The sequence below is a fragment of the Epinephelus fuscoguttatus genome, linkage group LG9 (genome assembly GCF_011397635.1).
Source record: "Epinephelus fuscoguttatus linkage group LG9, E.fuscoguttatus.final_Chr_v1".
Classification (NCBI taxonomy): Eukaryota; Metazoa; Chordata; class Actinopteri; order Perciformes; family Serranidae; genus Epinephelus; species Epinephelus fuscoguttatus.
The window spans coordinates 14,581,242-14,593,565 of NC_064760.1; the positions used below are offsets into that span (position 1 = coordinate 14,581,242).

Sequence of the window (12,324 nt, forward strand, 5' to 3'; positions counted from 1 at the left end):
TCCTTATCACCTGTTGGCTCCTCTCAGGGTTCCTCTTTCTGTGTGTTAAGTGATTTCAGTGCCCTTCACATGTGGAATTATGGAGACGTTAGCATCATTTGAATTGCATTTAAATCCACCTATAGATGTTTAAAATTCATGAGGAAAGAGCAGTGTTTCATGTAGTTTTTTTGGATGTTTCATTGCTTAGAAAAGGTGTAAGATGCGACTAAAAAAGGAATCCAACAAAACTTCCTGACATGTCAAATGTTCAGCTGACAGTTGTTTAACTTACACAAATCTACTAAGACATAGACATTCATAACGATTTCCTGCAGTGTCAAACCTTTCTACTGTGCTGGCAATGTTGATAGATGTTAAAAGTTCTTCTGATGGCTGCTGTTTGGCTATATCTGTGAGGGAGTAGAGGAGTCGCTTCTCTCACATCCTCTTGATCCTCAGAGTACTGCCAGGAAATAAAATGTACGATCCATAATCATCCATTAAGCAGAGTGTTAAATGAGCTCTTTATCTTGCCCTGCGTCAGAGGAGGAAGTAACACAGTGTAAAGGAGTAACTAGACAGTAGGACAAGGCACACTTTACCCCGTGAGACCAGAAATAAGGATGGAGTGAGGAAAATAAAGTGATAAGGAGAGAAAGACAGGTGATGAGGACACGATGACAGATGTATTGGAGGAGAGAAATGATAACGCCAGCAGGGCCTTGAGGCTAAACGTTAACCAGAGCCTTACCAGCAGCTATCTCTTTATATCTCCAGAGACAGTCTGAGGCGGTAACAATGCATTAGCACTACCAGGCTCTCTGACTGATACCCAGTGGGGTCACCAACATTAAAATGATCTGCTCAGATTAGCGTTCATAAAAAAGAAAACCAGATGATCCACTTGGAAATTGGAAATTACAGAAATACTGCAAGTGACAGTAACAGCCTGAGAGGAGTATACATTATGTCACACACACGTCATCCATTACACACATTCTCCCCCACTGACACACAAACAAACACACACATACATTATCTTTGTTTGCTTTGACATTTGCAAACCAAACACACATCCATGTATGGTATTTACATAGCTCAGTCTGCTTTTCCATTTGCTTTCCCGTTTATCACGGCAAACTTTGACCTTCTATTTATGATGATGATGATGATGATGATGATGATGATGATGTACCACATAAATAAACACACAATTCATGATATCCAGCAACCTCGTCACAATACTGCTTCCATATAATATTATCACTGCCTGTATATGGATTATTTTTTCTTTGTTGTGTTACAAGACGCTGTCCTCATGCTAGCTATTTTTAAATTCACTTCAAATGCCCACAGGGCCTGTGGAAATACCCAAATAGAGTCAAATCTATTTGAATGTCATGTGTTTGTCTATTTAAATAACGTCATTACGCAAAGGTAACTACTGTAAACATCACCCTACGCACCTAAACACAGCTTTAAAAGCAAACGAGGGCCGGAAGGATTTTAACTTTATAAGCTAAATAAACTGAACAGCCGACATGTTTATACTACTCAATTTAAATTACTGAAAGATATCGAGCTAAATTGATTTAGTTTGTATTTCCTTTTGTGACATTTCAAGTTGTGCAATCTCAAAATCATGTGGCTCAAATGGGATTGGGGAAATTAAGGCACCAAAATCCAATATGAAAAAATTCAAACTTTACCATTTAGTCACTAGTGATAAGCAATCAAGCCTGAGTAGAATCGATCAGACCTCTCATATGATGGTAGATGAGTGACTGGAAACCCTGTGCATCTATCAGACTTAAACTGTAGTTTTTACAGGCGACTCAGAGGTTATATATTTTTCCTTTCTTTTCACAGAATCTGAAATAACTCCACTTAAAGACTAGACTTTGTTGAGTGACACAAAGCTGACCCTTTCTTGACCCTTGCTCTGCCACGGCTCTTCGTCAGGCTCCTCTGTGAGGCTGGTATTATGGTGCTGCTGTCAGAACAATGCCTTGCTCTTACTCACTCGCCGTCACTCTGTCCCTTTCACTCACTGTGGACAGCTCCGCTGTACCAGGCAGTCAGGATGACAGTGAATGTAAAACTCCTTTAAAATTTTGTGTGCTAACTCAGTTTAACGTTAGCTCTTTTCCCCATAACTCTTCATCGTGCTCGAGGACGTTCCACAAGTGAAAAAAGCTGCAAGTGTGCTCGTCATGTTTGATTCAGTCTAACAGGAATGAGACAGTGATATCACTAATATTAACCTCCTTATGCTTCACCCCCTTTAGATGGGTTGGAGGCTTTCCTCTTTGATATTCTGCGTGTGTATTTGTGACGGGTTTTTGTGTGCGTGCGTGAGTGAGCAAGCAAAGCACTGCAGTGGTGGCATACATCATGGCATATATGTTCCCCTAAAGTAGCTGTTCTGGCTGGGCCCTCAACGCGGCTGTAAATCACACTGCTGGAGGTCTGACTCTCAAGCTCCACCAGCCTCAATATACCACCATCACCGCCAACCCCACCCTACCCAGCCCCTCTGCAGCACTAGCAACATATCTCACGTCTGCCAGAAGCGCTTTACACACCTTCGCCAGCTCCCTTCTTCCTCCTAATTATTCTTTATGATCGTTGAGTCCACTGGTCTCTGCTGTTTGTCAGTGTCACACACAAACACAGGCGCACCTGTCTGTGCTGCAGGAAAGACTTTCTGAAATGGGTGGGGCAGGGAATGGTGCGTTTAGATAATATGTGAGCAGATTCTGAGAACTAACCGTTTGTCTGTCTTTTCTCTTGTCTCCCTCTCTCCGGCTCCCTCCTCCACCCGTGGCCTTGTTTGCTGCTTGATGGCGTCTGCAGCACAGCCAAATATAATGTCCTCACCTTCCTCCCACGCTTCCTCTACTCACAGTTCAGGAGGGCAGCCAACGCCTTCTTTCTCTTCATTGCACTGTTGCAGGTAAGATGTGCTAGTTTCTCTGACATACGAAGAACTACCTTTATTAATGTTAAATCATCGCACGTCTCCGCTTTGTTCTCATTACTGTTTGCCATGATCTAGTCACCATCTCCAAAGATCATGTCTGTAATTCCATACACGCACAGACAATCTCACTCTCACAAACGTACATACACACAGACACAGTACTGTATATATCCTGATAATGAATAATACATGTAATACTATGTGTGCCTGCTTTAAAGGGAAACTAGATTTGCCTGCAGGCTCAACACACTATACCACATATTACATGCCTTGGAAATGCATGTGGTGCCGTGCGTGGCTGTATTTTGATCCTTCACTGTACCCCCCACCACTACACTGCAGTGTAGTGGTGCGACATGGGACAAAGGCAGCACGCTCAAATACTATTCCAACTGATGTGGAGCCACAAGTAGAAGAGCAGGGGTGATGTGAAAATCTTTAGCATCAGATTTGTTAAAGAAATAAGCTTCTCCTGGACAGAGAGTCCCTGGTTATTAGCGCTGCTAATGTTTTGATTACTGCCCAACAGCAGCCACAGATCTTAACAGCACTGGCGCTGTTTTGATTTCGATACCAGCAGAACAAAGACTTTACAGTCTAAAGGAAGTTTGCAGTGGTTTGCCTGCGTACTGTAGGTCAGCATTAATCCCTTTTAAGGATACTTAAAGCCTCAACACACCGAATATTACTACACGATTCAAAGGAGCCAAAATCCATGTCTCAGGTATCCACAGCTTCACAGTAAAGATTAAATAATGAGAGAAAGAAGGCTGCATGGAGCTCAGATTCTGTCTTTACCTATATCCGCGCTGACAGACTACCCTACATTAATGAGAGCTTTGAGGATGGGAAAGGGCTCTATCCAGTGACCTTGAAGTAGCGGCTTTGAAAAGCAGCCAGTGTGAATCTTCATTACCTGCCATGTCGATGTTGCGACCTTGAATAAAACATCTATGCAGATGAGGGAGACGAGAGATCTGTTTTGTTCAAGTTTCCTTCCAGCAGTATAACGGTGACGGTCTCCTGTGGCCCTCGCTCGGCTTTAATTACGAGACTGTTAATTTTGAAAGACTTAAAATAGCCAAATCATTAAACATTCAGTGGTGAGGAGAGCATTATAATAGCACTAAGAAAGTTATTTGTGCTGAATGTTTCTCCTTTAACTAAAGAGTTTGCATTTAGTTTTGAGTCTGTCAAATGCTTGTTACAACATTTGTGTTAGTGGCGGTGACTCATGGATCTGAAACCAGGCTACTAAAGCACAGCACTTTGATGCTAATGATTACACCACCAACTGTGTGTCTGTTTGTTTTAGGGCTCCACCTAACAACGATTTTGATAATTTATTAATCTCTTAAATATTACTGAGATTAACCAATTATCTATTGGGAAAAAGCAAAAAATCTAGAATTTCTTATTTGCAGCATTTACTTGCTCCTTGTCTTTTTGTACAATGCTCCTTCAAACAACTTCCAAATAAAAAAGTAAATGCAGGCTACAGATAAAACCACTATAATACAAAACTAAGTAAATGGACATTGGAGGTGTAGCCATGCACTGAGAATAAAAGTGAAATCCAACTAATACATATGTTTTTTTTGTAAATAAGTAATTCATTTTTGACTGTCTCTGACTAATGGCATTAAATATTCCAAATGCTCCAAAACGTTATATTATACTTAAGTGTCTTTCCGACATAAGTTTGCTAATTAGCTAATTTTTGTGTCCGTGTTGATGGACAAATGCACAATTTCAGGTTATCAATGTAGCCAGACATTAGCTTTATCAAGTGTTAACTTTAGAATTACTTTACCAGGAGCCTTAGCTTTATCAAGCGTTAGCTTTAAATAGCTTTACCAGGAGCCTTAGCTTTATCAAGCGTTAGCTTTAAAATAGCTTTACCAGGGGCCTGGCGGCTACATTCATCTATCACAAAACAGACAGAAACATGAGAAGTTGTTTCTGTCTGTTACATTTGTTTTTAAATTAACCTGTTTTTGTGCATTTGTCTGTCAAAATGGACACAAATCTGCTGCAGGTGGCAGATTTACAGTAGCTAACGCTAAAGTGTGTCACTGGAGTTTATGCGATATTTCATGTCATTAGTCAGACACAGTCTAAAGTGAATCCTTTATTTCCTCACAACAGAAGTTTGCTTCAGAGACAGCTTGCTCTTGTACTTCATCATGTGAGCTACACAAGGTGCAGCATTGGCGAGCTTAATGCTTCCACCTTAGCAGATGTTGCCACAGTGCATGTTGTGCAACATAGACCCAATTAATTAATGATTACATTTGTTGCCAACTACTCTATAATAGATTTTAATTGATTTAATTGATTAGTTGTTGCAGCCCTCATGTGTATGTTTAAAAAAGCACAATTCTCAATCTAAAACTGTCTTAAACTTGTGAAAGAGCTGACAAAACCATTCATTAATTCAGGTCAAAAATAGTGTGAAGAAAAGGGAATTTTTGTTGGATACCATCATCCTTTTAAAGGTGCCAACAAGTAGTTAGGTTTGGGACTGGAGCTGGTTGAAGTATAATCTTTACCTTATTTTGAGCCACGAAAGTACCCAGAAATTGTGGTCAGCTTCTGTAATATTCTTATGTTCTGAAAAATTGTGTGTGTCTTTTAGCAAATCCCAGATGTGTCTCCCACTGGTCGCTGGACCACACTGGTGCCGCTGCTCTTCATCTTGGTTGTGGCTGCTGTCAAGGAGTTCATTGAGGATCTGGTAAGACAAACGTCAGATATTATTTGATACCAGTGTCAGTGTTTGTTTCACCCTGTTCAAAGATCCTGCTCTCAATGAGAAATTTTAACTTGTACTTTAAAAATCATAAAGACCTTTTAGTCCTCAAAGTACTATAGAGCATACTGATTGGATTTATGGCTTGAAGATGTACAGAAGGATATACGATCTCACAGAAGTGATATTACCTGAAAGCCCTAATCTGCCCTAGAAAAGCACCGTTACTACAGAGTTCAGACATGTACACATCAGATCACTCACTCTGCAGATATAAAAAGGCAATCAAACTTTTGATCAACTTTTATAACCATCATGGTTGTTGATGAACGTAGACAGTATGGACGCAGCTACATTGACTATATTTAGTAAAGTGTGGTAAAAATGTTTGCAGAGCAGAAATGTTTTATCCTCAATTTGTCTGTGCAAAAGAAGTCATTTTAATCCATAAATTACATTAATAAACTCAACATGAAATACATAAAGTAACATTAAATTCTCTGAAAGTTTTATGCTTCTTTACCAGGAAAGTACGTCAGTAGTTCTCAGTTGGAGTGATGTACCTTACCTTGCAGAGACAGTCCCCCTATAGAGGGTGTGAGCTTTTGTTTTGTCTGGTACTGTACAGTGTGTCCTGAGCTGTTCCCTGTGCAGCAGGGAGGAGGCACTGATGGTTATGAGACCACAGCAGGATGCTCCCCAACATATAGACACATCGTCAGACATAGACATGCATCTGCACACGCTCATTTCAGAGGTCACAGCTGTGCCTACTGCATCCACAGTACTCATTCAGTCAATTAACCTAGATACTGAATGCTCATGCACAAAGGCAGTTAGTACTAACAAAACAAAACAACTGTCTGCCCTCAGGCAAGTCTGAACTGTAGAGCAGATGCTTGAGAAAAGCTTATGCAATTTATTTAGTATGAAATAAGGCAGCACGATATGAGGAAAATATGCGATAACATTGTTGAATATCATAAATATTACTTGCAATGACTGAACTGTCTTGTGTCAAACTCTTGTGAGAAGTCGTCGAAGAGTTCAACTCTCGGGAGTTCATGCATCATTTTGTTGATGTCAGCAGGCAGCCTTGCAGTTATATCCTGTTTTTCTTTTCACACGGTAAGAGGCAATACATCAAGTATCTTCCTTCCCTATTCTCTTCCTTGTGAAGGGTTTCCTGCCCACCTTGAAATCCTAATCCATTTCAAACACGGGAGCTGCTGGTCTACCACTGCTTCAATAAGTAGTTTGTATTATTGTGTGACTTTGGTGAGTCCAAACTAACCTTTTAAACACCAAAGTCACACAATATTACAAACAGTGGTAAACCAGCAGCTCATGTGTTCAGTGAGGTAAAATTACCGTTTCTTTTTTCAATGGAGTCTGGCTCTGAAGAAAGCATAGGTAAGTTTCACTTTGCGTTCAGTTCCCCATCAGAAAGGGGCTGGCTGTTTGGGAAGTACTTAGCATATAGCTGGATAAATGAGACTTGGATTGTTCTGCTTGAGTTGTGGGAGAATTTGTAAAGAGATGTTTTGATATAGTTTTGCTGTTGTTAAACGCAATCGCTTATGACTTCAATTCATCTAGAACTGTCTTTGTTTTTGGATTCTTCAATCATCGCGTAGGGGTGCAAGAAAAAGTTTTCTTCAAGAAGAAGATTTTTATTCAATTTTAACAGTATTACACAATGCATAATTGCAACAAGTATCAAACTTAAAGCATATATATGACGGGAACTAAGCCTGAAATCCAATCACAAACCTCCTCATTCCACTAACTCCTAATAACAGCCGGAATATCGTCAATCGGTCAGTCCTACATCTTCTGAATAGTGCAAAAAATGACAGATAAGCTGAAATTCAGGCTGAATATTGAAAGAGAGGGCGACAGATGCCTATGTAAAAGGCAGGTTCAGAATAATGGAGTACTTTATCAGTATACACTTACAGAAAGCACCAAGAACAAGAAACAAACACAAAATCTTCAGTTATGATGTATTCCTTTAATTCGTCCCCACTTACTCTAGGGAAAGAAACATTTAACATTCAACCACATGACACATGAACTTGCAAGCTTTGAAAAATAGTGCCGACACACAGAATATATTTTTTTAACATCCAAATGGCAATAAAAAACGTATTGTGCAGCCCTAGTGTGAAAGATTGATGTCAGTATTATTATGTGGCATCTTTTTATTGCATGAATTCTTGTTTTCCAACAAGTTAAAGGCTTCAAAATATGTTTTTCTCTCTGCTGGCGAGTAATCCTCAGGCCCATTTGAACTAAGCGAGGGAATGTTGCATTGTACTGTATTGCAGTGACCCTGCAATGCGATCCTCTATGCAGGTCCCAGTGGACAGTTACTCTATACTATTAGCCTCTATCTCGTGCCGAAGGGACCAGCGCAGCACTTTCTCTCTCGGCCTGTTGTGAAAAACATGGGAACAGAGTGGTGATGACTCTGTCTTTATTGCTGAAGGTCACCTGCACACACACGTCTGTTCCCTGTACTGCGCTGTCCCTCACAAGTTGACCTGACAGGGCAACATCGACCCCTAACTTCATGAATCATGCACTATGGACACACACTGTACAGCCAGCCGTATATTACCGTGTTGCTGGCTGTCTCTGCTGCCGCAGACTCAGGCTGTTCTGAGCTGTTCAACTCTCTTTTTGGCTTTAAATGCCACAAACTGAAATGTAATAGTGTGAATCAAAATGGTGTGTGGCGCACTTTTACACAGTATCACTGTGAAAACAGCAGCAGAAAGCCCACAGATTTCTTGTTGTGTGGTTCTGTCACTACTGCATCATATTAGCTGAAGCCATATTAGCAGGTTAATCAAGGTAACATTGCAGATGCTCTACCCTTTTATCTTTTGCTGCTTTCAGTTTTCCCCCCTCTATGGCTGAAGTCTACAGAGGCCTGATACTGCAGTATTTATGCATAACCTCTGCATGCTACTCGCCCTCCACTGCGCTGTGATTACACACATCATCTAAATACAGTACATCTCCCTTTCTGCACATCCGTCGGGACCAAAGGAGCAAGAGAGGAAGAGGCAGAGAAAATATACGAAAGGGGAGAAAGGCAGGAAAAGTAGGGGAGAAATGTATATAAATACAGTTTCACTCCTACTACAGGTTTTTAAATAGAGGAGGGTCTGTGCAGCCAGAGCAGATAGTGTGGATGAATGAAATTAGCTGACAGCTCTTGCAAAGGGGATGATGAATGAGCTTTGTAAAGGTCTCTACTGTTGCAAAACTTTTTTTCTGGGTATAGTGCAGCGGGTAAAAGGCTGAAGCCCACAGACACAGCCAGCCAATTCATTAGACACTACAGCATGTTGCGGGGATATTAAAACCAATTTGATTCAACTGGAGCCCGGAGAGAGGAAAAGAGTAAGAAACAGACACTTTGGAATATAAAATCAGAGAGAGAGGGACTTAAAGGGATAGTTGGGATTTTTTTGAAGCAGAGTTGTTTGAGGTAGCTATTCATAGTCCGTGTATTACCTACTGTAGGTGATGGAAATACTGATGAAAATCAATATCAGCATAAGTGTATGCTATATTTAGAATATTTTCACAGCTGTACTTTGCTGTCAGACAGACCTTTCCGAAGGGAAACTGAACTGAAAGTGAGCATTATCTGTTCTCTCTTCAAAGCCAGACTCCACTGAAAAAAACAGTTATTTAGCATAGCTGAACACAGACGCGACTGCCTTGATCAGTTAGCTCGTTTGTGCTATTGTGTGATGTTGGTGTTTTAAAGGGTTAGTTTAGATTCACCAAAGTCACACAATAACACAAACTATTGATTAAGGCAGCGGTAAACCAGCAACTCCTGTGTTCAATGAGGTAAAATTAGTCTGGTGGCTTTGAAGAGTCGTCATCAAGGGCCATTAGTCGACTAGTCGCCCACATGTTTATGATATTAATGTAATTATTAAATGATATATTTTGGGCGGGGCAACACAATGGTTTGAGTTGAAGGTGTGAGAAGAATAGTATCAGTAACATTGTTAGCACTGTGCTACATTACAGAGAAATACAAAACCGTACTAATGAACCTTCATTAATATAGGCCTATATTTTATCTACAAGTGCACGTCACACACTGAGCGAGCCGCCTGTTAATGACGCTGTCGGCAAAGCAGTAATGATTGTGCTAAGTGGCTAATGGGCATGTAGCTACTTCCATGTTTCAGATGATACGTCATGTTTGTAGTTGACCAATGAAGATGAGTTTACGTATCACCTTGGGTTCGTCCTTCACCTTCTCAAAATGATCCCACACTTTGGATTTCCTGCCCGACATGTTATTAACTAGCCTGTGGAATAACCGCAGGTACCAGCCCTGGAAATTAGGGGTCGTACACATGCTGCGTCTTTAAACGCCTGGGAAACATGAGGTTGGATGCTGGGCACTGCTCTTGTGCCTTTTTTGAAAACAAAGCCTTTAGAGCAGATTCAGTTTATTTGTTGCTGTATAATGGTTGTTGTTCAGAGGGACTTTACAATACTTTAATATGACTGGGTAATGGCAGCTGTAGCATTAGACAGATGCTTTTGCTACTGTAATGTTGCTAGATTGAGTCCACAGGTCATTGGAGAAATCAAGCCAAGGAGAGTGAATACCTCTCCTTCATTAGCAGCTGTGTATTGGTGCAACCCACTTCACCTTCAGCTGCTCTGGTTTTTCAGTAAACACTTTTTCCTCCTCCTGAAATGTACAGTACAGTGTGCCAAATTACCCAAATGAGCTTTAAATTGAATTCGAATTAGACTAAATTATAACGGATCTTCAAAGTAAACAGATTATTAGCATGGACGTGAGTGGATACGTCCTCTCTTCACTAATCAAGTGCAGCACATGTTGCTTTTGGAAGCCACATTGTAAAACACAGTGATTATTTATATGAGACGGACCCAGCAACACATTATTACTCAGCGTGATGCTAGTTGACAAGCTGTCCCTTGGAATCAGCTGTTGAAGTCACAGTTGATTGCATGACTGTTCAGCAGACAAAAGGGACATGAGGGGAAATAATACTGCTGATTAGTGTTTTGATGCGCTCACAGACAGTACATATAGGAGAGTTTGTTCCCTTCACATGTTGACTCCACTTGTAAAATACTGTACACTATTTACTGTCCGATGGTGAAATAAGGATCACGTTTCCTTCCACATTTTTCAAATTTGTTTCATTTTTGTTTTATTATTTCCTATGAAATTAACTGTAACTCCTTAGATGCAGAAGCTTCCATCAGGGCTGCCCCATTTCACAAACTTTATGTCACCGCTTTAATCCAGCATATTCTTTCTCTTATTGGTTAGTCCTGTAAAGCTGGATGAGTATTGAAAGTTTATCTCTCCACAAGGTCCATTTAGTAGATGTTCTGGTGCTTTTAATTGAATCACATGAACTTCAGCTGCAGATTATTTTCATGTAATCAGAGATGTTCAAAATGTTCTTTTTTTTTTTAGCACTTACAGGCCATCTTGTTTATGTAAGCTGGAGTGTCATGGCAAAAAAGTCTCTTTTATTTACTATTGCTGTGCAAAGCTTTAATCGATCAGATCTTCTTCAGGCACAAACACCATTAACAAATATTACAAACGTGCACATTGATTTAACTGACAGCAAAGCAGATGAACCTGAAGGAGTAGATCAGAACAGATCAATAATATAATGAGATAAAGCAAAAACTACAGAAGAAGAGAAGTTTGTGGTTATTGTAAAAAGCTTTTATACATAGTAATTTAATTATTAAGCTGATGTTTAAATGCATATTTGTATCTTAATTACTCAAAATACAAGGTGACTAAAGATGGCAACTGTGTTTTCAGTTTTGGCAACCACAAACGGATGCTGGTTGCCAGCCTGGCAAACACTTTTAAAAGTTATTTCTGAGCCTTGTACTATTTTGTATTCCAGTTGTTTAAACCTGTGATTTTTTTTTTTTTAATTTTCTCTTTTTTTTTTTAAATTTTTTTTTTTTTAACTTTTAATAGCCACCCTGAATTCCCACCCAACCCTCCCTGTTCCATAGACCCGTTCCTAAAGTGAGCTGAACCACGTAGCATATAATTCAATATTAAATATAAACATAATCAGAGGAGAAAGAAAAAGGTAAAAAAAATAGAAAGGTAAATAAACAGACAAAATAAATAGAAAAATAGGTACGTAAATAAGTGTGTATATATATGTGTGTGTATAAAATCATATGTTTGTTAATTTTTTGTTAATGAGCTGGCAGGCAAAGCTTTCGATTTACTGGCACATCTACGTCCCAACCCTCACCTATGGTCATGAGCTTTGGGTAGTGACCAAAAGAATGAGGTCGCAGATACAAGCAGCTGAAATGAGTTTCCTGTGTGGGGTGGCTGGGCTCAGCCTTAGAGACAGGGTAAGGAGCTCGGACATCTGGAGGGAGCTCGGAGTAGAGCTGCTGCTTCTTCGCGTTGAAAGGGGTCAGTTGAGGTGGTTTGGGCATTTGATCAGGATGCCTCCTGGGCGCATTCTTGGCACGTCCCACTGGTAGGAGGCCCCGGGGCAGACCCAGGACACGCTGGAGGGATTACATAGGT

At 40.3% G+C, this 12,324-nt stretch overlaps 1 protein-coding gene across 4 annotated transcripts in view; it reads left to right on the forward strand.

The window, feature by feature from the left end:
* atp8a1 (ATPase phospholipid transporting 8A1) overlaps window positions 1–12,324 on the forward strand; it is a 147,893-nt gene that overhangs the window by 27,777 nt on the left and 107,792 nt on the right. For all 4 annotated transcript variants that reach the window (XM_049585988.1, XM_049585985.1, XM_049585984.1 and 1 more), the window contains exons 3-4: window positions 2,839–2,938; window positions 5,604–5,702. In XM_049585988.1, the coding sequence (XP_049441945.1) occupies window positions 2,839–2,938; window positions 5,604–5,702 (199 nt within the window). The remainder of the gene's footprint in view (window positions 1–2,838; window positions 2,939–5,603; window positions 5,703–12,324) is intronic.